We start from the raw sequence: 27,854 nt of genomic DNA, 5'->3' as shown, positions 1-27,854 counted from the left end.
TTGGTCTAAAGGTCAAAGGCCAAAGGGCTGGACTCTTGTCACTCTTCTTCTGTCCTCTGGCTACCTGCCCTGCTGTGAAAAGTCAGGTTTCACTTGCGATTTTTTGGGTGTCTGTGTGGATTATAACTGTGAGGCCTTGCCCTCTCCAGACCTGCCCTGAGCACAGCTTCATCTATCTGTGAGTTCATGTGACCTCACCTTGCTGGTTCACCCTGGAGAGGAGATCCTGAGACTGACACCCCTCAGCTCGTGCCCAGTGCTGACTGCAGTCAGCTGCAACCGGTCCCCTTCGGCACCAGACACACAGCTGGACGAAGAATGCTCAGGGGCCGCTCCTTGTCTGTGACGTCCCTTGGTGGGCTCCCTGCATGGGAAGCTGAAAGACTCCCCGTGGAAGACTTATTGCTTTTTGAAGTTTCCTGGGAAGTGACCAACAAAGGTTTGTACTACTCCTAGCGCTCGCCCTGTATGGGCTGGAGCCACAGGGGACCTCAGTGGTCATGAACGGTCGTGGGGGGCAGCACAGGCTCTGAGGATGTCTGTAGGTTGTAAAACTCTTTTCAACAGCCAATGAAAACATAAACCTGCGTGTGGGGTGAAGCGGGAGAGAATTGGAAAGGGTAGTGAGGGCCTGAATATACATGTTGATGTTAGAAATGTAAAGGAATGTCAGGGGGAAGTAGGAATTTAACAGTTATTGTTTTGTCTGAGCATTTTCCTTATGAATAAAGAGAAAATTCTTTTATTAGAGGAAAAGCTGTATGTCCTCAGGACTAGTCAGAAATGTTACCTCTTGCTATGTGGCAACCTATGTGATTTTCCTAATAGAGGTATTTATAAGGTTATGTGAAGCTAAAGTATTTTTTATTGAATATTTTTTATTTACATTTCAAATGTTATTCCCTTTCCCGGTTTCCCATCCATAAGCTCCCTCTCCCCCTCTTTTATGAGGGTGTTTTCCCTTCCCAACCACCCCCACTTCCCCTGACATTCTCCTACACTTAGGGGAGGGCTCCAGCCTTGGTAGGACAAGGGCTTCTCCTCCCATTGATACCCAACAAGGCCATTCTCTGCTACATGCAGATGGAGTCATGAGTCTGTCCCTGTGTACTCTTTGGATGGTGGTTTAGTCCCTGGGAACTCTGGTTGGTTGATATTGTTGTTCTTATGGGGTTGCAAAGCTCTTCAGCTCCTTCAGTCCTTTCTCTAACTCCTCCAATGGAGACCCTGTTCTCAGTTCAATGGTTGGCTGCTAGCATTCGCCTCTGTATTTGTCATGCTCTGGCAGAGCCTCTCAGGAGACAGCTATATCAGGATTCTGTCAGCATGCACTTCTTGGCATCAGCAATATTGTCTGTGTTTGATGTCTGTATATATGTGGGCTGGATCCCCAGGTGGGGCAGTCTCTGAATGGCCATTCCTTCAGTCTCTGCTCCTAACTTTGTCTCCATATTTCCTCCTATGAATATTTTTATACCCCCTTCTAAGAAGGACTGAAGCATCCGCACTTTGGTCGTCCTTCTTCTTGAGCTTCATGCGGTCTGTGAGTTGTATCTTGGGTAATTCGTCCTTTTGGGATAATATCCACTTATCAGTGAGTGCATACCATGTGTATGGGGTGTGTGTGTGTGTGTGTGTGTGTGTGTGTGTGTGTGTATGTGTGTATGTGTGTGTGTATGTGTGTGTATGTGTGTGTGTGTGTGTGTGTGTGTGAGAGAGAGAGAGAGAGAGAGAGAGAGAGAGAGAGAGAGAGAGAGAGAGGAGAGATCAGGCTACCTCACTCAGGATGACATTTTCTAGTTTCATATCTTCCAGTTTAACGATGTCACATGAGCTCACAGTTTAGTTCTATTTGGCCTGGCACTCACAGATTCAAGTGCTGGGATTAAAAGTGTGTGCCATCATGCCTGGCTTAAAACTCCCAAGGGAACATTAACAGGTGGATAGGTTTCAAAGGCCGAGTTCTCCGGGATGGTACAGAGCCAGGCAGAGAGATGAGCGGGGCGGGTGAATGGTAGAAACCACCTTTGCAACCTGAAGATGGGAGCTGAGGATGAGGAGGATTCTGCTTCTTCCTTGCGCCTGTTGAGGGTCGGCCTAACGTCAGAGTTGGAATTATATTTGCTGAGGCTGGGGAGATAACTCAGTCAGTAAAATGCTTGTCTGTCAGGCATAAGGACCTGGGTTCCATCCCTAGAACTCGAGTGGAAAAGTCGGGTGTGGCTGCAGATGCCTGTCAGGGCCAAGGAGGTGGAGACAGGTGGGCCCCGGAGTTTCACTGGCCAGTCAGCCTAGCAGAAAGGGTAAACTTCAGGCAGGTGAGAGACCCTGTTTCACAAGTCAAAGTCAACGGGACTTTGGTGACCTCTGGCCTAGATGTGTATGTGCACATGCGCTCACATGTGCACCCACAGGGACATGTACCCACACGTGTACCACGTGCACCACGCGCACCATGTGTGCATACATACGCAGGATTGTATTTGAACTCTGTCCTGGTCTCTGCCTTACGCTGACTGTTCAAAGTTCCCCGGTGCACATTTAGAAAATAAGTACAAGAAAGGTCAGCGGTGGGCTCCTCTGGTTAGGAGCCCACAGATGCAGCTCAAAGGATGAACTGTCTTCTGTACTAGTGAGAGGAGCAGAGAGGACCAGGCTTAGCACACAGAAAGAGAGTGTTATGTACACAGCTCTTTCAAATACCCCTTTCCACTCACCATTTCTGTCTCTACAATTTCTACATAAGGCCAGGACTCTTGGGAATGGCGCCACCACTACTACACATGAGGCCCAGAGTCTCCCCAGAGGGAAAGGTTTTCTCTGCAGAGTATGCAGGAACTCCCAGACAGAACTTTTGGAGGGAGAAGGCTGGGATGGGGTTAGCACTGGGAATCAGTCCAGAAGACCCGTGCACGGCCCTTGACTCAGCATGACCCTTCTTCCTTCTCTTCTCTCCATTGAACAAACATAAATAGGGAGTTAGCATGAATTGTTCATGAAAATTGGAGTCTTGGGGGATCTTTTGTGACATGCATGATGACCTCGCCTCTGGAGAAGTCCCTAGAATATAGAACATGTTTTTTAAAATTATTTTTAAAATCATTTTATTTTTGCTTATATGTACGGATGTTCTGGCTGCATGTGTGTAGGTGCGCCTGTGCGGAAAAGGCTAGAAGAGGGTGTTCGACCTCTTGGACCCGGAGTTACAGAGGGTTGTGAGCCGTCGTGTGAGAGCTGGAGTTGTACCCGAGTACAGCAGCAAATGGTCTTCCCTGGTGAACCATGTCTCATCACCTGTTATTGGCTTTAAAAGTGTCGTCTACTCTTGTTGACATCTCCAGCATAAGTTTAATATTCTCAACCTAAGTTTTGTTTAAACAATGAATCTAGTCATCCCTCACAAGTCCTCACTACTGTAGCACCTTTTCAAAATCTAGCTTGAGCCTGTAGTCCTGTCAGTTTGTGGGTGTGACATTAAGCACCTTAGGGATCACAAACCAGCCTCTCCTGCTTCATAGCTGAGAGGACATATGGGGGACACCTGGTGACCCCACACATGGCGAAGAGGGGAAGAACATTTCCTCTGGTGAGAACACACATAACAACTAAATACCTAAATATGTGTAACAACCAAATAACAACTAAATACATGTAACAAGTAAATAACAACTAAATACATGTGACAAGTAAATAACAACTAAATACATGTGACAAGTAAATAACAATTACATAACGTAACAACCAAATAACAACTACATACATGTAACAACTAAATAACAACTAAATACGTGTGACAAGAAATAACAACTAAATACATGTAACAAGTAAATAACAACTATATACATGTAACAAGTAAATAACAACTGAATACTAAAATGTTCACTGTCTAAGAAAGGGTTTCAAAGATGAAAAACTTTGACTTAAGGTAAATAGAGATTTTTTTGAAGCTTCGAGGAAAATCAAAACAAAACAAAAATCTTAGGCTATCTAACTATCACATACTTCATGAATAAAGAGAATACAGAGTGCCTCTGGCCATGCTATGATGATCTGTGGCAAACAAAGAAGTGTATTCATATCCAAGAAAACAAAATAGTTTTTAAAAGGCTTCCTTTTTATTATTAAAGTTTATATGTAGGAGTACTTTCCTGTGTGTATATCATTGTACTGTTTCCACGAAGGCCAGAAAAGGGCATCTGGACCCCTGTGAATGGAGTTACAGGCAGTTACGAGCACATGGGTTCTGAGAAACAAACAGGAGTCATCTGCAAGAGGAAAGAGTGGTCCTAACCCCTAAGCCATCTTTTCAGTCCCACAGAGATGTCTGAGGGATGCCAAATAATTCTCTAGTGTGAGGAATTTACAAGTGAATGACAGAAATGTGGAGAATACAGCAAGGGAAGGGATTAGAGTTATTAGATATTATTCTCAAAACAACCTGTCCTACCGTGCACACCAGCCTCAGGTGCACACCAGCCTCAGGTGCACACCAACTTTAGATGCACACCAGTCTGAGGTGCACACTAGTCTGAGGTGCACACCAGCCTCAGGTGCACACCAGCCTCAGGTGCACACCAGTCTCAGGTGCACACCAGCCTCAGGTGCACACCAGCCTCAGGTGGTTGCTTTCTATTCATTCATCCATTTATTACTACAACCATCTCGCTGTTATTTAATAAAGAGCATCAAGTGCTTACTAGATGTCAGGTACTTGGAGGGTAGGCAGACAGGCTTGAGCAGTACAGAATTGATTCCCGTTCTCTGAAATGCGCAGACTTACAGGAAGATGGGTCACTGCTGTGCGTTTCATCATCCAGGGTGATGAACATGAGGGCAGAACAAGGCTCTAGACTTACTGGGTGTTGATGGTTAGGGCAGAATTCCCGGCCCAGTCTGGTGTTAAGGGAAAGCTGTCTGGTGGAGACATTTATGCTGAGACCTATGGGCTGAATCACTAGGCAAAGACAGTGAAGGAGGCAACCAAGTAGAGAGAGTGGTGTGTGTGTGAGAGAACTGCACGCCCACGACACATGGTGTGTAAACCAAGGCGCACAGTGTGCCCTGTTTATAGACACGAGAGAGAAAACAGGAATCTGTGCAGAGATTGGAGATAAGCTAGGATCAGATTGTGAAACTTCTGATGAATTATTACCTCCAAGGAGATAAACCTAATATCCACAAATGACAGAAAACACAGTGTTTATATGCTGAGTCCTGTTTGTTTTACTTATGATAATCTCCAGTCGTATTGGATTTCCTGAAAGTTATATCATCCCGTCCTTCACTTCTAATGTGTGTTTTCCATTAATTTAATTTGTTCTTTGACAATTCCATACATGTACATTGTTTACTCTCCCCCCACTCTCTTTCATCCCCCTCCTACCCCACCATCACTCCCCATCCCTATGGGTTCCTTTCCCACCTGCGTGCCTCTTTTTGTTTTGGTTTTAACCAGGACTGTCTGTGTGGCCATGAGTTGAAATATCACTGGAGATTCATAGGCTAGCTTTTTGGTACTTTGTTTTTTGAGATGGGACTTTCACTGGCTTGATGAAGCCAGACTACCAGGCCAGGGAGACCCGGGTGTCTGCCTGTCTCCACCTTTCCCGAGATGGAAACATAAATCTATGCCAGAAGTCCTCATGCTTGCATGGCAAACACTTTACTAGCTGGACCTTTTCCTCAGCCTAACGTAAGACTTTTTCTGAGAAGAGGACCTGGTAAATTTTCTTTTCATCAGATTTCCAGATAGCACTGGGATTGACGTAGGAACAACTGTATATTTGAGACATGTCTATTTAGGTTTGCTGCTTACCGTAAGGGACTGGTGATTCTCTGTTGAACCAAGTTTCTTACATACTCCTGATACTAACTCCTTATGAGACTAATAATTGGTCGTTGTCTTGGACAAGCCTCTGCTTACTCTGTCCACCATTTCTTTGGCTGGTTGGTATGAGTTTAGTTGTTTCCTGTGCTTTGAGGGTCTCATCCCCAGAACCTGCTCGCCTACTCCACGGCTCTGAAGACTGTCCTCTGCGTTTCCTTCCGGCAGTTTCCGCTCTCCAGTTCAAGCACCGAGTTCATCTGGACTGAGTTCTGTGGAGAGCATTCGGTCTAGCTCTATCGCCATGTGTCCACTTTTCCACCCACTTCCCCACAGAATCACATCCTTCCCCATGGTGTGGGCTTTACAACCTCAGTTGGCTGCCGCTGGTGGCTGTGTTTCTAGGCTTGCTATTCTACTCCATGCTGGGTTTTGACTACTACATTTCTGTAAGCCAGGAGGCATAGCGCAGGCAAGAGACAGATGAACTGGCTGTAGGAAGCTGCCCTGAAGACAGTCAAAATGAATATTAATTTGAAGCCCATGGTCTAATACACATGGACATTCTAACGGCTATGGGCAGGCTATGGCTGCAAGGGCTGGAGAGATGGTCAGAGTTCAGACTATCCATTGCTCTGCTTAGTACCAATGTCCTTTCCCAGCACCCACCAGGCCAGTCACACTGTCTGTAACTCCAGGGCCAGGGTATCTAGTGCCCTCTTCTGGCCCCTGAAGGCGGTGCACACAAATGACACATGCATGAAAGCGAAACTCATACAAATACAATACAGATAACTCTGTGTGTGTGTGTGTGTGTGTGTGTGTGTGTGTTGTGTGTGTGTGTGTGTGTGTGTATAAGGAATTTAGGGCTTAATAGCATTTTTTTTCCTGAGGAATGAAGATGAAGGAGCTGGATCCACAGAAGGGGAGAAACAGTCTGAAATCCTTCTATTCTTATGGGCAGGGCTTTTTTCCTCCCCCAAAGGAAATATATTAAATTATATTATGTTAGGATGTGACCTTTAAACTAGGTGTGGAAGTGCACACCTTTAATCCTAGCCTTCAGGAGGCAGAGACAGGCATATCTTCATGAGTTTTGAGGCCAGCCTGTTCTATATAGTGAGTTCCAGGACAGCCAGAGCTACATAATGAGATCCTGTCTCAGAAAAAAAAGTCTTTCCTCAATTGTGAGCTTCAGACGGTTATCTTGTGAAAACTGCTTCAAGCGTGTTTATTTACATTCTAGAGCCACAGCAGCTCTTTTCCTGAATACAGCAAGGGATCTTATCTTGCTAGCACCATGGGCGAGCACCAGGGTTTGTCTTTTGACTTCTTCGCACTCAAAAGACATTTTCCCCGGCAGCAGAGAGTTCACCCAGGTCTAAAGAAAAATTCACAGATGGCAATCGCAGCCACCATCGGTGACTATTAATAAGATTTACTGACATAAACTTGACTGAAATTAAGAAACTAAAGGTAAAAACGTTTTTCGAAACCTGTATCTGATCAACTGAAACACCCGAGACGGCAGTGAGAAATAAACTCTTTTCAGTACAGAAGAGACAAGGTAGCTCTTTCCAACCAAGGGCTGGGGACAGGTCTCCCTGGCTCCTGTCGGCGAGGACTTCCTAAGTTGTTCTGTTGCCTACAGAAGTGCAAGGACGAATTATCGAAGAAGCTGTCCTGGTTGTTTCCATATTCCAGTGGCCAATTACTGATGGCCAGTGCAGGAAGTCCCCTGCCCAGTTGCCTGGAGACCTGCTTTTGCCCGCCCCCTTCCCTCACATCTGTTGCCCAGTCTCACCTCAGTTCCAAGACTGCTATGTCCCCACCTGCACTCCGCCCACACTTCAGCTCTGCTTTAACCGCAGCGCCGCCTGAAACCTTCCTTGCTCTGATACCCACCTGCCTCCTAATTTTTCATTGTTTTTAGCCAACCGTTTGTTTGTTTGTTTGTTGGGTTGGTTGGTTGCTTTTGAGAGAGGGTTTCTCTGTGTAGTCCTGGCTGTCCTGGAACTAACTTTGCAGAGACTGGCCTCAGACTCAGAGAGCTACCTCTGTATCCTGAGTGCTGGGATTAAAGGTGTGTGCCACCATGCCTGGCTTCTAGTCACCCCTTTAAGTGATATTATTCTTGCTCAAATATCCCCTTTCCCGTTAAGCCACATCCCTGTGTGTTTGTGTGTTTGGTGTTTGTGTGTGTGTGTGTGTGTGTGTGTGTGTGTGTGTGTGTGTGTTGCTGCAAATCAAACGCAGGGTCTTGCATATTCCAGGTAAGCTCTCTTCCACTGAGCTAAGCCACCTTCCCAGACTCATTAGCCCCAACTTTCAATACTTCTCTTCCAATCTGTTGTTCTGAGATGAACAGCATTTTCTTCTCATCTAGCAGGTTCAAACTGAACCTTAGACCAGTTGAGTGGCTTACTTGGTTCAGTCTAAGTTTTTCCCATTTCTCCAGCTTTGCAAACGATTCTGCACTATCTCCATATACGTATCTTCTTCCTGCTTCCCTGGGACAGCTTTTTAGATGTTGACATGCTACAGTCAAGAGCGTACATTCTCTCTAGCCTTATGTTTCAATCATGGTAGCAGCAATGTCAGAGGGGAGGGGGAAGCAAACAATAATTCTAGGGATCCAGTGGGCAGGGAGAGCCATCACATGCACCTGAGAATTGGCATTTGCATCTGTGGCTTGACACCAGAATTGGGTCAATCACCCTCCATCAAAATCTCCCACCTCTTTCCCTGGTCAAAGGCGCCGTGTTTGTGCTATAGAAATGGACTGGTTCCTTAGCATTAGGAATCTGCAGAGAGTGTTACTTAGATCAACTAGAGCCCCTTAGAGGGCCACTACAGTAGCAGAGTGGAAGGGGAATGCCCGCTGAGGACCTACAGCATGGCTGTGCCTGTATGAACTCTGGCACTGAACTGTGAATGGCAGTTGACAGTTCTTCCCTCCAGTCCTCTCTACACAGTTCTTGGAACGTCTGCTTAGCCACACTGCCACGATTGCATGCACTTTGAGTGGCTTTAGAATAGGCTCAGACTGCACTCCTCAAAGCACACCAAATCCCGTCCTTTAAAGAACGTTAAGTAAAATGTCACTTGAAGTAGCACGGTAACGGATAGGATCCTTCTCTTGGTTTGCCAACTGGAATAAGAACAGAAAGTTCTCTCCTCCACAGTTGGGGGCATCTGTACTGTGATCCAGAGCAAAGCCAAAACCACAGCCAATGAATGGGGAGAGAATTACTTCCTGATAGGTCCGTATTTTGAGCATAATGTGAAGACTCAAGTAGAGCCATGCGAGCCCGCCAACGATGCCGTCAGAAAAGCTGTGGATGCCATGAACAAACATGGCTGCCAGGTAAAAATTCCATCTGTCCCGTTCCTCCGTGACTCTAAATGGACTGTTACCAGACAGCAGGCCACACACACCTTCCATCAGCTCAGGAGAGAAGACTCTCCACCTAGTTGGGGGGAGAGATTGCTTTTTCTCACACTGAGTGTGCAGTTGAAGCACCTCATGAAAGCTAAGATTCTCTGACAGGACAAGGAGATGGGAGCCCCAGGAAGACGGAGGGTTGATGCAGTCTTGAAAGAGCTGTGCATAAGTTGAGGCCAGAGTCGTGGGGGTTGATGGTGTTATTCAATGGCGGATGACAGAGCAAGCTTTCATCCAAACTCCTTTCATATTAATTCCTTTTCTGTTGCTGTGATGGGGGCTGGGGATGTAGTTCGATGGTAGCGTGCTTGGATAGTATGCATGAGGGCCTGGGCCTTACGTTAGATAGAGCCATACTCTTGTACGAAGTCAAATAATATATTCTGTTGCTATGATAAAATGCCCTGACCAAAAGGGAGCTAGTGAACAAGAATCTGTAATGCCAGGAGGAGGGGATCAAACAGTCTTTTTTTTTTTTTTTTGCCTCCTTGGGAACAGACAAATATTCAGGCAAAACACTCAGACTAGCCATGTGGTAGCAAAGAGCCAGACTGGGTTACACAGCAAGGTGCTTCTCATGCTATGAAGTTAAAGACAGTATCTGTGAGCACAGAATCACAGGAAGATAACAAGGGACAGAAAAACAGAAATCACATGATCCAGACGCTTACCTTTCAAATAACCTCACTTAATGAGGAGCAGCATCTGGAGAAGGCACCCAGGTGGATGGGCACTCCCTTTGGCTTCAAGTGCAAACATCAGCTGCTATCACAGCTGTGTGAAGCTCTACTGGCCAATCGATGACAACAAGTTCCCGAGAAAAAATTCACAAGAGGAATTATCTCTTTGGCATCACGGGTTTAGTCTGTGCTTAGCTGTCATCATTGCTCTGGGGGTGTGGTGAGGACGGAATATCATACTGATGGAAATATGGTTCAGAGGTTGCTAAGTTCGCAGACACAAGCAAGAAGCAACCAGGAGGGGCTTGGAATAATAAAATAACCTTCAAACGTCCCCCATTCTAATAGTTGTGAGCTTTGTGGTGCAAAAGATGTTTTCTAAGAACAAAAACAAAGAACGTAAGCAAATTTTATTTTATTTTATGTAACACAGTGCTAGAAATCCTAGCCAGACTTACAAGAGAAAGAAACAACAGGTATCCAAACTAAAAAGAATAAAGCCAGCCATCACCGTTTAAGATGGTCTGATCTTCCATACAGGAAACTCCAGCGATAACACCAACTTCCAAAGGCTTTCAACATTTGAGCTTTTGTTTTGGGGGAAAGATTTCACATTGACACACAGACACTTGGTCCGCCTTTGTTTTCTTGGTTTCTTTCTTGGGGCTGTGATAAAACGTTCTGACAAAGGCAAGGGAGAAAGGTCTTACTTGACTTGCAATTAAAGAGGGACATGTTTTGTCAGGGCAGGCAAGACAGGGCGGCAGGCAGGACAGTCATGGCGGCAGGAGCAGGAGGCTGGCTGATCACATTGCACCTGCACCCAGGAAGCAGAGAGTACACAGGAAGTGAAGCTATAAAAAATCAAGGCCTTCCTAAAGCGAGATTCTGCCTTCTAAAGCCTCCATTGTCTTCCCAAACAGCACCATGAGCTGGGGCCAAGTGTCCGAACAAATAATTCCGTAGAGGATATTTCACATGCAAATCATATCCCTCCTCAAATAATGGCTATGTCTTTAAGCCCAAATATATGCTCTTCTCTTACAATGTGTGTAATACGATGGTGGCTATGCTTTCTTTCTATGTCAGGTGCATTTTGGAAGATGGCTGATAGAAGGGAGTCCGTATGTGGTGCTTTTTGACATCAGCTCCTCAGCGTGGAACCTGGACAGGTGGAAGGGAGACTTCTGGGAAGCATGTGGCGTTGGCATCCCTCACGACGACCGAGAAGCCAATGACATGCTCATATTTGGGTCTTTAACTGCCTGGTTCTTAAAGGAGGTACAGTTTGCAGTATGATGACCGAACAGAGGGGCAGCCCACTGCACTAAGGGTCTGGCAAAGACCCAAGAATTTGGAGACGATGCTTTTACTGATTGTCATAATGCATTTTAAAAGAATTTCAAGGAAACACTTGCCATTCCTAAACTATGCAACAGAGCAATCTTTGCAACAGAGTAGCAATACTTATTCCTATTTATCTTACATAACATTTAAATGGAATCATGTATATAAAACACCCAGTGAGGGCTGCCTTTTCTGGCCTCAGTGGGAGATAAAGCATTTAGCTTCACGGAGACTTGCAGTGCCAGGGTTAGGGGGTACCCTAGGGGGCTTCCGCTTGCTCAGAGGAGAAGGGGAGGGGAGATGGGGGAAAGATTGTGGGAGGGGAACAGTGAGTAGGATGTAAAGTGAGTAAGAAAAAAATTAAATTAAAAACAAACAAAACCACCTGGCTATATTGCCTGCTCATGTAAATAAAATCCAAAATATTTGTATAAAAGAGATTACGTCATGCAAAGTGCATATAAATTCTAGACAGCAGGAAAGACTTGAAGCATTCTGTTTTGTGTATGTATGGAGGCAGGTGCACTTACGGTGGCTTCTTGATATTCCCATTATACACTAAAGGCTGAAGTGGCCTCGGTAACCACTCAGGAGAGGTCCTTTGCAGTTGAGTAGCCCAGTGGAGTCTAGAGAAAGAGCACTGGAGGCCAGCGCTAAATGAGCCCAGAATCTATTCTCTCAGCCCCTCAAAGTACAATAGTAGGGTTTTCTCGAACATCCCCCATCACTTCCAGATGGTAACACCTAAGCTGGAAGCCAGATGTGGAGGAATGAGACCCCAGTGGGGAGGGCAGCTAAGGATAGAGCAACAGATCTGCCGTGATATAGTACCTACCAAGGGCTGGCTGGAGAATGTGGCCATCAGCTTCTTGGTAGTAGTAGAGGGAAAGACAGGTTAGCACTTTGGGGAAAGTCTGTCGTGGTGACAGATAAGCAGTTCTTTGAAACAAGTGAGCACACCAACTCTTCTCTGTAGTCTTCCTGCCTGAGCCGGGGCCCCAAGTTAGAGACCAAAACCAAAGCAGTGTGTATATGTTTGGTATGAGAGAGAGAGAGAGAGAGAGAGAGAGAGAGTATGTGTATGTGTGTGAGTGTGTGTGTGAGTGTGTGTGCATGTGTGTGTGAGTGTGTGTGTGAGTGTGTGTGTGCATGAGTGTGTGTGCAAGTGTGCCTGTGTGTATGTGCATGTGTGTGTGAGTATATGTGCATGTATGTGTGAGTGTGTGTGCATGTGTATGAGTGTGCATGTGTGTATGTGTGTGCATGTGTGTATGTGTGTGAGTGTGCATGTGTGTGTGAGTGTGCATGTGTGTATGTGTGTATGTGCATGTGTGTGTGAGTGTGTGTGCATGTGTGTATGAGTGTGCATGTGTGTATGAGTGTGCATGTGTGTATGTGTGTGTGAGTGTGTGTATGTATGTGCATGTTGTGTGAGTGTGTGTGCATGTGTGTATGAGTGTGCATGTGTGTATGTGCGTGTGCATGTGTGTGTGCATGTGTGTGCATGTGTGTGAGTGCATGTGTGCATGTGTGTGTGTGAGTGTGCATGTGTATATGTGTGTGCATGTTTGTGTGAGTGTGTGTGTGTATGTGTGTGTATGAAAGAGAGTTTAAAAGAATCTCACTTGGGTGGACTCAGTAGATTCTCTTGATTTCTTCAAAAGTATTGCTTCTGCTATTCAGTCATTTACACAATGAACATTACTATCAATTGAATGCTTATTCAAATTATTGATAGTATAGCAAATATTACTCTTAATAATACTTATATGTATTATGGATACATGGGTCAAAAATAAATATGACCCATCACTACAAGGGAGGATTAAGACATAAAACAGATGGACTTGGCCATCTCATCGGTGAATCTTACTCTCTCTTGCTAAGTTTGCATGCTCCAAGTATATGCCCCTTTGAGAGAGGTCAGACTGACAGGCCTCACATTCGTCCTGCTGTGGGCAACCGTCAAGACGGAGCATCAACAATAACTTTTCTAAAGCCTTTTTCTCCTGATACAGGTGACGGACCATGCAGACGGTAAACACGTCATTGCCCAATTCCATGAATGGCAGGCTGGAACTGGGCTGATCCTTTCTCGTGCCAGGAAACTCCCCATCGCCACAATATTTACAACCCATGCCACACTGCTGGGGCGGTATCTCTGTGCAGCAAATATTGACTTCTACAACCAGCTTGATAAGGTAAAACACCCACCAGCCCCCCTCAGCCCCTTCCTTTCAGCTCACTGAAGCCCAAAGATGAAAGGTATCGATCTCTGCGTTTGAGCTAACAACCACATGGCAGCTATGCCCTTTCAACTAATCAGAATTCATGGAGCAGCTTCCCCTGGGTGATAGAGGTGGAGGGGGCTTAACTTTGCTGAGTGCAGTGAAGTGTAGAGGCCGAGAGGACCGCATTCTGCTCCATCTCTGGGGAAATGGATCCAGATGGGCAGAACAGAGATGCCATGTGTGGTCTGGCATAGGCTCCTGTTCCTTCCTGAATCGGAGGTCTGATAATTGACAGAGACCTGGGCTCTGTTAGCTTAGTCTCCACTATTCTCAGTGTGAGCTATTTATGGGCAAGCGCTGTGGGCAGGTGCATCAGCTTCTTTCTGCAGTTCTGCAGCGCATAGGTGAGGGCGTGCTTCCAGGGCCACGTGAGCAGCTGGCTGGCCCTGGAAGTGCAGGGAGACATCTGATGATGTACATCCGCTCATTTTACAGATTGCACTTCTGTGACCCCCAAATCATTCCGTTTTAAATCTTTCTTCAATTTTCCACTAGTTAGGTTAGCACAGTCAAGTTTCTTTTATCTTTTGATTTCACTTATGTGTCTGTGTGGGTGTGTGCTATATGCGTGCAAGTGCCCTTGGAGGCCAAAGGAGGCCATCGAGTCGGGAACGGGAATCACAAGTTGCTGTGAACTGTTCACGTGAGTCCTGGGAATTGAACTCGGGTCTTCTGCAACAGCAGCACGTGTCTTTAACCACTGAGCCATCTCTCCAGCCCCAGAGCATCTTTTACACTGTGACACTTGTCAGCAAGTTTATTAAAAGCACACATTCGACTGCCATAAATTTAAAAAAATGAATATTAAATATCCACTTTACTTATTCTACTTATCAACCCAGTTTAGGGCTTAAAGGTTTGGTTTCATCATTAGGGAAAGCTGGAAGCTGAAAATTAGAGTTTTTAAAAAAAAACCTTCACAGCATTAAAAGTTCTGGGATGCTGTGAATCAGAATGTTTGCGTCCGTAGATGCACATTCATGAATAGTAATGGCAGCTTGGGACGTTCATGCTGCTGTCTCACACTCATTTGGGATGCTAGAGGAAGCTCCGGAAAGCCTCTCACTGTGCAGACAGCAGCGTTAATGAGATCCGCCGCGTACCAAAAGGTCAGCCCGTGCGTGCTAAGATCCAGCTTTAAGGAAAGTCAACAAGGGATTCAGAAAGCGAGGAGACCAAGAAGACCTTCAAACTATGCATGGTAACAGTCAGCCAATGAGGGCAAAGCAGCCACGGGTGCGGAGCACCACGCATCAGCCAATGAGGGCAAAGCCTCGCAGCGCAGGTGTCCTGAGAAAGTCAGGCTTGGATCTTAGCACAGTGGAATCCTTCATTCTGGACTGCTGCGTGGTCTTATAGAGTAACAATCAATATGATAAGAGTAGTTTCATTTAGGGACCGACACATCATAGTACACAGATAGATTACAACGAGCCCTTTGATTGGAGGTAATAGTTACGTCATGATGCCTTTAATGACGGTTACATATCTCAAGTATGTTCAAATATACGACATCATTCTTGTGAAGTGTTCTGCCAGCCACTGTGGATAACACATAGTCAAAAAAATATCAAGCTTTGAGGTAAATTCATAAGCATTTTTTACAAATCAAGATAGATTTAGGCAATATTTAAATATATCAAATTATGCACCTCAAGTAAGGCATTTAATATGTGACCCTGGGCACGTTTCCTGACGTCTGAAAGGTTCCGTTTCCCCTCCTGTAAAATGAAGACAGAATGCCTGACTGAGTTTTAGGAAGATTAAACACAGCGGTGAACAGCAGCGCTGAACAATGCTGAAGATGTCCAGTGGCTCTGCATCCACATTGATCTGTTTTCCTCTTAGACACTGCGGGTGTTACAGGAAGCTTTGTGAGATGTGACACTGGTTGAGTAAAATGACAGGCTCATTAAGGACGTGGTTTCTGGGTTTTGTTTGCTTGTTAGCTAAAAATATCCAGAATGCACTGTGAAATCTCATTAAAAAAATATGGTAAAACGTGATACCAAGCCAGGCCGTGGTGGCACATGCCTTTAAACCCTGCACTGGGGAGACAGATGCATTCTATTTTCTCTGAGTTCAAGGCCAATCTGGTCTACAGAGTAAGTTCCAAGACAGCCAGGGCTACGGAGAAACCCTGTCTTGGAAAACAGACAAACAAGCCAACCAAAGCCAAAAGCAAAGCAAAACGAAAGGGCAGATGAGCCCACAGTCTGACATATTTTCCACTTAAAATGAGCTTTATTTAAATTGACTTGGAAGGAGTACGGAACCAAGAAAGAACAGGAAGTCACTCAGCTTGTTCTCTCTCAGAAAATTAATTAGAACATTAATTATCAAGGCTTCCATTGTCAAGTTTACTGTCATATTTGTTTTGTTTCTTAACGTTTAGTTTTATTTTATGTATACAGGCGTTTGGCCTGCATGTGTGTCTGTGTACCATGTGTGTGCCTGGTGCCTTCTCAGGCCAGAAGAAGACACCGGTCTTTTGGAAATGGAGTTGCAGACGGTTGTGAGCTGCGGTGTGTGCTAGGAACTATACGCTCTGTGAGACCAGCTAGTGCCGCTCCTTACCGCGGAGCTCTTATCCAGCCCCACTTTTGCTTTAGTAACATTTTTATTTTATTTTATGCCTCACTCTTTATGGGAAAATGTAAGAATCCTTGGAGGCTAGAATTATCCTTACACTTACAAACTCTGGGATAAGCACACATGTGACAAATATAAAAATTTTGTAGGCGATGAAACAGCCGTTTATAAGACACGAAAGGAACAGTGCTTCTAAAAATACCAATTTTCTACTCTAGCAAGTGGCTTAATATGCACTATTCTTTAATAGGGTCTTTATAATTTTAATCAGCTTTGAGGGAAACCTTGGCTTGTGGAGAGGGTCGTGTAAGGATCGTGTGTTTGTTTTCAACAGTTCAACATAGACAAAGAGGCCGGGGAGAGGCAGATTTATCACCGCTACTGCATGGAGCGGGCTTCCGTGCACTGTGCGCACGTGTTTACCACAGTGTCAGAAATCACAGCCATCGAGGCGGAGCACATGCTGAAGAGGAAGCCTGGTAATGACGGAGGCTGGGTTTGCCACCCTAGTACATGCAGCACGCTTGCTTAATGGCTGTGATCTCACCCGCGGTTTCCTAGTTGTCACATACCACTTGGGTTGTCTAGAGCGGGTTCTTCAAGAAAGAAGCAAGCGTTGTCAAACAAAACAAAAACAAGTGAAAACAAGCCCGAGGACAGAACAGGGGCAGCATGATGGACTGGGCTGCGTTCTTTTCCTTTCCCAATTTTCCCTTTGGATTTGGAGTTGTCTCCATCTCTGTCCTAGGGTTTCTACTTGGGGATGAAAGGGTTTGCTTCAGCATACATGTCCGGATCACTCACAGTCCATCATTTTTGGAAGCCAGGGCAGGAACTCAAGGCAGGAACTGAAGCAGAAGTCATGGAGAAATGCTGCTTACCGACTTTCTCCTCCTGGCTTGCTCAGCCTGCTTTCTTATACCACCCAGGAAGGCCCGGAGCTGGCCCCGCCCACAGTGGGCTGGACCTTTCCATGTCAATCACTGATCAAGAAAATGCACCTCAGAGCTGCCTATAGACCGATCTTAATAGAAGGATCCTCTTAACTGATTCTCCCTTCCCAGATCTTCTAGTAAACAAACAGAATTCAACTATGCTCATGTTCATTGGCTAACAATGACCTCATTTCTCTGTTGGTCTCTGTCCCTAGTGCCCTTCTTTAAGATTATGCATGTGCTTGGGCCTCTCTCTTCCTCACCCTGCCTCCCTCTCTCCCAACTCCTTTGCCTTGAAAAAGTAAACCACAGCTGCTACTTCATTTACCCAATTGCCTTTAAAAGAAACTACGAAATTCAGGGGTTTATTTATTTACTTATTACTTTATTACAACTCCTGGTATTAAAGGTGACAGAGAGTGCATTCCCACTCAGGAAAGAGCTGCCATTGGGATTTTACTTTGCTTTTCCAGATGTGGTGACTCCAAACGGCTTGAACGTTAAGAAGTTTTCTGCGGTGCACGAGTTTCAAAATCTCCATGCCACATACAAGGCCAGGATACAGGATTTTGTTCGAGGTCATTTCTATGGGTATGCTTTATTCAAAAACAAAACTTCGGGGCTACAGAGATGGCTCAGGTGTGACAAACACATGCTCCCCTTGCGGAGGACTAGAGCTGGGTGTCAAGCACCCACATTGGGTGCTCATAATCACTTGTAAGTCTAGCCTGGGGAGAGGTGCAGACAGACACACCCACACACCACACAGACACACACATACCACACACCACACACACACACATACATACCACACACACACATCACACACACACATACATACCACACACACACACAACACACACATACACACACCACACACACACCACACATACCACACACCACAGACACACACACCACAGACACACACAGCACACGCACTACACACACACAACACACACACAACACACAACACACACATCACACACAACACACACACACACACACACACACACACACACACACACACACACTTCATGATGTTTCTAAGCATTATCGCAAATGCTCCTCTTTCCCCAGCTCCCTTCTGCATGAACGGACTTGCCCCTGTGAATGTTGTTGTTGTGTTTTATCAGAAGTTGCTTTGTTCTGTTTCAGCCACCTGGACTTCGATCTTGAAAAGACGTTATTTCTTTTCATTGCTGGGAGGTATGAGTTCTCCAACAAGGGAGCAGACATCTTCCTAGAATCCTTATCCAGGCTCAATTTCCTCCTAAGGGTAAGAAAGCTCTGGGCTGCTGCAAAGGTTCGAGGGAAAGGTCTTTCAGCTGTCAGGTGTGAGGAACTAGCTTTCAAGAGGACATTTGATTTTGAAATCTTTTCTTTTTCTGCATGCTAGTTTCTTTCTTTTTTTATTGGATAGTTTGTTTATTTACATTTCAAATGTTATTCCCTTTCCGGGTTTCCCCCCTGCTTTGATGCTCCACCCACCCACCCACACCGGGGCATGGAGCCTTCCCAGAATGGATCAGCCAGTAAAGGTGTTTGCTGCCAAGTCTGATTTCCATGCCAAGAACGCACATGATGGAAAGAGAAAGCGGGCTCTCAGAAGCTGCCCTTGAAGCACAGCTCAGATGTAGCAAAACATTTAAAATGACAACATCATTCTGGGAGTGACTCTGCCCACTCGGTTTACATACAGAGTCACAAGTCATCACGTGTCAATACTTTAAAGGACTTATCGGAATCACAATTTTGTACTCTGCATGCTGTATGTTAGAAAGCCATTTTAATCGTCATTATCGTTAAAAAGCTAATGAAACAATCTAGGCTTTCCCGAATTCTATTATTATCTCCTTAAAGCTTTGGATAAATAGATTTTTTTCCCCTTGTTTAGCAAAGATGTTACACCAATTATTCTGAAAGATTTCCTAAAACTGCAGTATAAGAAAGTGATTAGAAATAATCCCACCTGCCAAAAGATTACAGTGAAAAGGATTATTCTTGTATTATCTTTTCCATGTTTCCTGGAATGCATCCATAGAGCACGCTTTGTAAGTAGGCTCATAGCTGTATCGAACATGTTTCATGTTTGGGGCCATTATTAATAAATTCATCCGTACAGTTATTAAATGCCCACTTTGCTTGTAGGCATGAAGTAAACAAAACCCGTTTTTATGAAGTTAGAGAGAGAAGACGTAATACTTGGAGAAATTAAAATACCCAATGTGTAATTTCTTTGATAGTGGGTGGCTGCCACCTGCAGTAAATGTCACATCCTATGACTTTTATAGATTTCCTGAGTGGACCACATGACTGACGGGAAGATGTTCCAAACTCGGGACATAGTCTTATCCTTTGACCTGATGAGGACATTCATGTGCTCACAGTGTTAGCTGAGCGTATGCTCTCACGCCAAAGCTGTTTGATCTTTGTGGCTGCTGTGGAAGAAATGCTAGGCTTGGGCATCTGTAGGAAAGAACAAGAAAGCATAGATTTCAGATGTTTAAAACTATACCAGCTTAAATGTCATTTTTGATTCTAACAGGTTATGGGCACTCAGATAAAACATTACACACACCCTACTTCCTTAGCATCAATAGAATGAGACGAACCACATCTATTGTGTGTGGTGATTATAAGGACCGAGGTCAGGTGTGTATTTAAAGTGCCCCCAGCACAGTAAAGCACGAAGCATGTGATTGCCCCTTAACTTGAAGCTTAAAGGCCAAAAGGCATTGCATGGATCATCTAGACATGTAGCAAAATCGTTAAAAATATGTTAAAAGAAATGTTTGCACAAATCAAAATGAGTACATTTTAAAGAGTTAGGAAAAGAGGAATCAGAAATAAATCCTCGTTAAATTTTGAATCTTAACTTTTAAAGGTATTTAATTTTAAAGGTAATTTAAAGATCATGTCGTGTGTGTGTGTGTGTGTGTGTGTGTGTGTGTGTGTGTGTGTGTGGTGTGTTAAAACCACAGGGAAATACAATGATATGAGTAGTCATCATTGTCTGTCTTAAATGGCCAACGTGTGGAAATACTCACTCCTGACAAATCCTGATTGGAAGTCAGTTCCAATTAAAACTGAGAAGTCTAGAGAAGCCATCTATCCTCACTCCATGGTTCCCAGGCCAGCGCACTCTCCCCCTGACACGTGAAAACAGTTTTCCAGGTGTAACGTCCACATGGCAATGTTTTTTGATCTTTGGTAGGTGACACTGCTGTGTTTTCTAACCCTCCTCAGATGCATAAGAGTAACGTCACTGTGGTAGTGTTTTTCATCATGCCTGCCAAGACAAACAATTTCAACGTGGAAACCCTGAAGGGCCAGGCGGTGCGGAAACAGCTGTGGTAATCTCACATTTGTCGACCTCCTCAGGCCACACGTGAAGGGAGTTGCGCCTAAGTGTGTGACCTCTGAGCTGTGTCCTCCAACGTCCTTTCTTCCTTGATGACTACAGCATAAAGATAGCGTTGTTCTCCTGGTGCTAGCTGCTGTGTTAGCCTGTGCAATGCTTGTAACGTGGTGGTTGGTACTAGGGAAACTTCCTACAAACAACCATAGAATGGATAGATATCTATAGGTGGGTTTTGAGGATGGGCTGGATATATTTCACAGACAAAAATTAAAGTGTATATTAAAGCAAGGAGATGAGTGTAATGACTTCCTCTACACTCAGCCCAGATCACACAGCAAACATTTCACTAACTTGTTCTGTCTACACCTCCATTCACTGACCTTCCCTACTTTCAACCGTCCCCAGTCACCTCAAACAGAAAAGAATTCCAGCTCTCTCTGCACTATCAAGTGGTTTGTCCAAGCAAGGTAAATTGGGCAGTAGGGAAATACTAGGAGAGAGACTACATTTTAAAAGACTTGTAACTTCAAGGAACATGAATGAGACCAAAGCACCTTCATAGCAGATGATCTCTTAGTTACCTTTCTGTGGCTGAGACAAAACATCATGATCAAAGCAACTATAAGGAAAAGTTTAATTAAACATTCACAGTAGCAGAGGGTTAGAGTCCATGCCGGTCCTTGTAAGGGAGCATGGAAGCAGTCAGGCAGGGTGCTGGAGCATTAGCGGATAGCTCACATCTTGATCCACAAGCATGAGGCAGAGAGAGCTAACTAGGCATTGCATGGGCATTTTGACACCTCAGAGCCCACCCCCAGTGACTCACCTCTGGTAACAAGGTCACACCTCCTGCTGCTCCCAAACAATTCCACCAACTGGACACCAAACGTTCAAACGTATGATCTTAGCTGGGCCATTCTTACTCGAACACCCCAGATGAGTATGAAAAGTTATGATTCCATCTGAATTAGAAACCTTTCTGTGTCAAACAGGGACACTGTGCACTGTATGAAGGAAAAGTTTGGAAAGAAACTCTACGATGGGTTATTAAGGTAAGCACTTAACAGCCATTCTTAACCTGTGGGGCTCGGACCCTCTCACAGGGGTTGCATATCAGATATCCTGTCATTTATTTACATTATTATCCATAACAGTAACAGAATTACAGTTGTGACATAGTAATAAAAATAATTTATGGTTGGGGGACCACAGCATAAGGAGCTATATTAAAGCATTGGGAAGGTTGAGAACCATTGCTGGTAGAACAGAGTACACATCTACATTTAGGGCTTTACCATTCACAGGCCACAATTTGGACACTTTCATGCACTTGTTCCAAACATAATAGGATTTGCAGACATTGAAAATGTCGTGTCATATGAATATTATTAGCATTGTACTTTTCATTTGTCAATGTCAGTAAACAGTCTGTACCTAGGAGAGAGACCACGGGTACACGTGCACACAGATCCTTATTCAGTGGTGAACTCATTAATATGTCCGTTTGAAACTGAGGGAGCTTTTGAGTTCGAATATATATGGACTTAATTTGATAAATGCATGAGAAATATTTATGTAGTAAATCTATGTTGATGCCTTAGTAAATACATTATTACAATAAATGCCTGACAATTAGAGAGTACTTGACTAGATCCAGCCATTTTTATTTTTCATATTGTTTTCACCACAGAGGAGAAATACCCGACATGAATAGTATTTTGGATCGAGATGACTTAACAATTATGAAAAGAGCCATTTTTTCAACTCAGGTAAGAAAAATGTAAAGTACCCAACATCGCCCATGATCATTAGAATCAACTTAGGCAATATGGCCTTCTTTCCTATAAAGAAATGTGCTAAATTAGGAAATTTCAAATCTGAGGGTTGAAAAAGATATTCTCTTTCATTCTGTTTACATTTGTGGCTGTGGAACAGGGTGTGTGGGAACCAGAGGAGAACTTGAAGGACTTGTATTCTCTCTTTCACTGTGTGGGTCCCAGAGATGGGACTTAAATCATCTGTTGGGCAGCAGGAACCTTTAACAACTGAGCCATTTTACCCCCCAGGAAAAAAATCCACTTGAATGAGTTTGTATGTGGTTTCATGAGTTGTTTCCAAAGGATTCTTTTAAAAATCTAGTAAAATCTGTCTTTGAACCCATTTACAGAATTTCTTTGAAGCAATATACTCAGTTGAGAAACTGTGTCCATTATAACAGAGGACCTTGTGACAATCTCCAAAAGCTCAGAATCCACACCACAGTTGAGAAGACGCCAGCGCTTCTCTGAGGAATGGAATTGTTATTTTTTTAAAGATTTATTTATTTTATATATATATATATCTATATATATATTTTATATATATATAAATATGTATATTTATATATATATGAGCACACTGTAGCTGTCTTCAGACACACCAGAAGAGGGCATCAGATCCCATTACAGATGGTTGTGAGCCACCATGTGGTTGCTGGGAATTGAACTCAGGACCTCTGGAAGAGCAGTCAGTGCTCTTAACCTCTGAGCCCTCTCTCCAGCCCATGGAATTGTTATTTTAAAGTGTATGCAGCATATAGACATGCATGGCGTCCTCTGTTAATAGTGTGGTTTGCTAGACAGTTCCAGTGAATCACGTTCATCTAGCATGAAGATTCCAAAGATTCTAGGTAAATCCAGAAGGAATCTTGATGCCTGAGCCTTTCATAGTCGCTGCAAGGAAGGAACAGATTTCTGTTCATGGTCTGGGAAGAAAGTTCTGGAACTCTTTCTCTTCCTCTGAAACACACAAAGCTTAGTCATGTTAACCAGCATCACCTCAGAGGCTGAGTACAGTCAGGGTGCACGAAATGTCAACGGCCTTTTGCAGAAATGAGTCACACTTTCTCATGCTTTTCACCTCGCATGCTTTCTTCTCCCTGTTCCCTCAGAGACACTCTTTGCCTCCTGTGACCACTCACAATATGATCGACGATTCCACGGATCCCATCCTCAGCACCATTCGACGAATTGGACTTTTCAACAATCGCACAGACAGAGTCAAGGTAGAACTAATTGGTTTGCTAGGCACTGCTCCGAAGTCGTGCAGAATAAGCCGAAACAAGGGCTCAGTTGGTGAAGTGCTTGCTGTGCAAACGTGAGAGCTGGAGGTCACGCCTAGCAGCGTGCACTTGTAGTCCAGTGCTCGGGGGAATCCAGGGGGATCTCCCGGAGCTTACTAGCAAGCGCCCGGGTTAAATGAGCTCTGGGGTAAAGAGGGACCCTACCTCAAAGAGTTACATGAAGAGTGTAGGATGATGTCATACAGGTGAAGGCAGGTACAAGATAGAACGAGGCCTGTCATTGGACGAGAAGGAAGGATGGGCGGGAGAAAAGTTTTAGAGAGAGGAGGAGACTGGAGCAAGGAGAAGAGAAGCAGCAGAGAGAGAACATGGAGGAAGATGTTAAGATTCCTTTCTGCACATGAATGAATATTCTTAAGGGATGGGTGTGTACAGGACTTTGTATGTCTAGATGGGCAAGGACAACTGGACAATGACGTGTAGCGATCATTTAGAGTAGCTTTTCTAAACATGCCTTGCGCTCTGCATATGCTCCGATGCAGAGTAGCTGCTAACTCCAGATACCTCGGCCTTTTCCAGGCTATCATATTGTTACAGGGGACTCCAGTTGCTGTGCAGACTAGAAGGCCTTGAGGAATAAAAGCCAAGTATGGTAGGAGGCAACCGCCTCTGGGTGAGAGGGGATGGCAAGTTTAATCAGGACATGAGTGTTCCACGATCTCCCTCCCGGGAGCCTCGTTTCCCTCAGCTAACTCGTGTGTGGGTGATGAGTGACCCACCCCCTCGTTCCTGGTCAAGTTGGGAACAAACTGACAAAATAAGACAGAGGTCAGCAGATGGAGAACCAAATATAACCCATTGGGGAATAAGGCTGGAGAAGCCTTGGGGCGGGAGGTGTCTAGTATAATGTGAAAGCAGAAACAGGTGAGTGACCTCTCTACCCTGTGACCCATGATGCGGAGCTGAGACCGATGTTAAATGCACAGAGTAGAGTTTGAGCTACAGACAGGAGGAAGGAGGAAAGCAGAATCCATGTTCTTCACAGTTTATCTTTCCCTCTATCCCTGAATTACAACACAGGACTCTCTAGTATTGAAATAAACAGAGTGTAGATGAATTTTTTTTTTGGCTTTATTTTCTTCATCAGAACTTTCTTCAAAAGAACTCTCTTTTTAGGTGATTTTACACCCAGAATTCCTGTCCTCCACCAGCCCCCTACTACCAATGGATTATGAAGAGTTTGTCCGAGGCTGTCACCTTGGGGTATTTCCATCATACTATGAGCCCTGGGGTTACACGCCAGGTATGTGATGTATGTGGAGATTGTGGGCAAATTCTGATTTGGTTGCGTGCTGTTTCGTGTGTGTGTGTGTGTGTGTGTGTGTGTGTGTGTGTGTGTGTGTGTGTGTGTGGTGTTAAGATTGATCAGAAATTTCTATGGTGGCTTTGTTGTCCGTTTGTTTAAAAACGATTTGGATTGGATCATTTTGGGGGTCAATTTAATGCTTTGCAGATTCCAACCTAAGAATAGGGACACCACCTCTGTTAGTCCACCACAGAGGGGTTTGCTGCCTCCTAAGTGATACCCACAGCCTGGTGCCTCACTGTGGTCCAAAGAGGAACACGGCGTTTTGTGAGGATTGCATACCATTTGGTAATCTCTACAGATCTCATTAATGTGAAGTAGGAACCAGATGTATAGAGCAAGTATAAAAATTGGAAGTCTTACCATATGGTTTCCTACAAGGTATTTCAGAAGAACACATTTTAAACACTTACATCAATTTTGTGAAACAAAAGTCAGCCTTGAAAAACCCTCTGCATTGTTGTCTTTCAAAAGATGGGTAGTTTAAGAGAGCATGCGTCTGGTGTTGGGTAAGGCATGGTAGCCAGTGCCATACAATATCAGAAACTCTGCCACCTCTAGGTTTTAGCTTCTTCTTCTTCTTCTTCTTCTTCTTCTTCTTCTTCTTCTTCTTCTTCTTCTTCTTCTTCTTCTTCTTCTTCTTCTTCTTCTTCTTCTTCTTCTTCTTTCTGATTGATAGTGAAATCTCAAATCTACTCTGTCATTTTCTCTTCTGGTCCCTAAGTGGTGTGGTTACTATTAGCAACAAGAGTGATGGATTTACATTTGTACTGAAGCATCTTATTAAAAGAGAAACATGGGTTAGAGGCACAGGTCGGAGGTAGAACACGTACTGATGATATGCAAAACCCTCTCTGCAATCCCCAGCACCACAAAATAAACAATAAATTAAAAAATAGACATTTTGCCTGTATTCCAGAAGGAAAGAACAAGGTAATTGCTTTCTTGTGTCATACATATTGGTAATAAGAAATACTTTTCCTGATTTAGGTACAATTCCACTTATTTTAAAGCAAAATGCTAAAAAAATTATTAACTATAGCTCAAGGGACAGCAGAGGCCAGGTAAAGGGGAAACTATAATTAAGAGAACTTTCACAATGCCTATCCATTTATATTTTTCCTGTGTGTAGTTGTTTTGTCTGCATGCATGTATGCTTGTAGCACATGCATGATATGCCATCAAGTATCAAAAAAGAACGTCAGATGTTCTAGAACTGGGGTCAGAGATGGCTGTGAGCCTCTGTGTGCATGGTGGGAACTACACCCAGGTCCTCTGAAAGAGCAACGTGTGCTCTTAACTGCAGAAGCATTGCTCCAGCCCCCAGGCCTATACTTTTATTCTGGAATTCTCTAAGGAGAGAATACTGTAACCCTCAGAGCATGAGAGAGGTTCTGCTGCTGGTACTGTCCTCCTCTCTTGTTTCACTGCCATCAGATGACAACACGAGGACCCTGTCGTACTGGGATAAGCAAACTAGAGAGGATTTGCTTTTTAATTTTTCCTTTTCTTTATTAGAATTTTCCTTTTTAGGTGATTTTGCACCCAGAGTTTCTGCCAGCCACCTGGGCAATCTGTCAGCAGTAGGAAATTATCAAAACTTTAACAAAGTAAATATGACTACTTCTTGGAAGTTGACATAAAGATGCATCTACCTAGTTACTTTGTTTCTTTCTCCCCTATAGTTCTAAAATTTGGTGTTACTTATATGTTTTGTTTTTTTCTTCTCTCATACAATACATCCTGGCCTAAAGCCTCCCTGCCTTCCACTAATTCCAGGCCTCCCCATTTCTGCTTTCCCCAAATCCACTGCTCCGACATTTCACTTAAAAAATGGCCTCCTAAGGATATCAACCAAGCATGGCATATCAAGATACAACAAGACTAGGCCCAAACCCTCACAAAAGGCTAGACATGGCAAATCAGTAGGAGGAAAAGAGTCCCAAGGACAGGCAAAAGAGTCAGAGACAGCCCCCACTGCCACTGTTAAAAGTCACACAAAAACTCCAAGATAAACAACCACAACACATATGTAGAGGACCTAGGTTAGACTTATACAGGCTCCATGATTGCTGCTTCAGTCTCTATGAGCTCCTATGAACCCTGCTTAGTTGATTCTGTGGGCTGTGTTCTCCTTGTATCCTCAACCTCTCCCTTCCTCCCCCTCTCTTTTGGGGTTCCCTGAACTCTGCCTAATGTTTGTCTGCGGGCCTCTGCATCTTCTTCAATCAGCTGTTAGAGGAAGTGTCTCTGATGACAGTTGGGCTGGGTATCAATGCTATGTGTAGTAGAATATCATTAGGAATCATTTAATTGACTGATTTTATTTTACTTATTTATTTTTGGACAGTTGTGTTTGGTTTCTCCCTAGGTCTCTGGGCCATCCAGCTCCCTGATTCCAGCCATCTAGGCAGTGTCAGGCATGAGTTTCCTCTCGTGGAGTGGACCTGTTACTGACTGTCCACTCCCACAAACTCTAAGTCACCATGGCCCCAGCGCATCTTACAGGCAAGACAGGTTGTGGGTCGAAAGTTTCATGCCTGTGTTGTTGTCCTAGTCCTTCCTCTGTATGCCTACCCGCTCACAGAGGATGGCAGTTCAGGCCCCACATCCCCCATTACTAGAAGTCCTCTCTAGAGTCACCCTCATAGGTTCCAAGAAGTTTCCACTGCACTGGGTACCCACCCACATTTCTCCCAAACACCCCTGAATCACCAATTCCCTTTTACTTACTCTCTCTCTCTCTCTCTCTCTCTCTCTCTCTCTCTCTCTCTCTCTCCTTCATTCCCTTCCCCAGCCTGATTCTTCACGTTCCCATCCCCAATTCCCCCAGTCCACCCACATAATCTTTTACATTTCCTCTGCCCAGAAAGATCCATGCCTGCTTGCTAGAGCCTCCACATTACTTAGCCTCTCTGAGTCTGTTATCCTTTAGTTAACAGCTAATATCCA

At 44.4% G+C, this 27,854-nt stretch overlaps 1 protein-coding gene across 1 annotated transcript in view; it reads left to right on the top strand.

Moving 5' to 3' along the window:
- Positions 1–89: 89 nt before the first annotated feature.
- The window catches only part of Gys2 (glycogen synthase 2), a 41,169-nt gene continuing 13,404 nt past the window's right edge, over positions 90–27,854 (top strand). The window contains exons 1-12 of the mRNA NM_013089.2: positions 90–439; positions 9,010–9,191; positions 11,039–11,230; positions 13,315–13,497; positions 16,514–16,658; positions 17,588–17,705; positions 18,270–18,390; positions 20,361–20,467; positions 21,468–21,527; positions 22,166–22,244; positions 23,405–23,518; positions 24,713–24,839. Of these exons, the coding sequence (NP_037221.2) occupies positions 319–439; positions 9,010–9,191; positions 11,039–11,230; positions 13,315–13,497; positions 16,514–16,658; positions 17,588–17,705; positions 18,270–18,390; positions 20,361–20,467; positions 21,468–21,527; positions 22,166–22,244; positions 23,405–23,518; positions 24,713–24,839 (1,549 nt within the window). The 5' untranslated portion in view covers positions 90–318. The remainder of the gene's footprint in view (positions 440–9,009; positions 9,192–11,038; positions 11,231–13,314; positions 13,498–16,513; positions 16,659–17,587; positions 17,706–18,269; positions 18,391–20,360; positions 20,468–21,467; positions 21,528–22,165; positions 22,245–23,404; positions 23,519–24,712; positions 24,840–27,854) is intronic.

The sequence above is a fragment of the Rattus norvegicus genome, chromosome 4 (assembly GCF_021556685.1).
Source record: "Rattus norvegicus strain SHRSP/BbbUtx chromosome 4, alternate assembly SHRSP_T2T, whole genome shotgun sequence".
Classification (NCBI taxonomy): domain Eukaryota; kingdom Metazoa; phylum Chordata; class Mammalia; order Rodentia; family Muridae; genus Rattus; species Rattus norvegicus.
The sequence above is the reverse complement of the archived record's forward strand: the minus strand, read 5'-3'. Positions and strand labels throughout refer to the sequence as shown.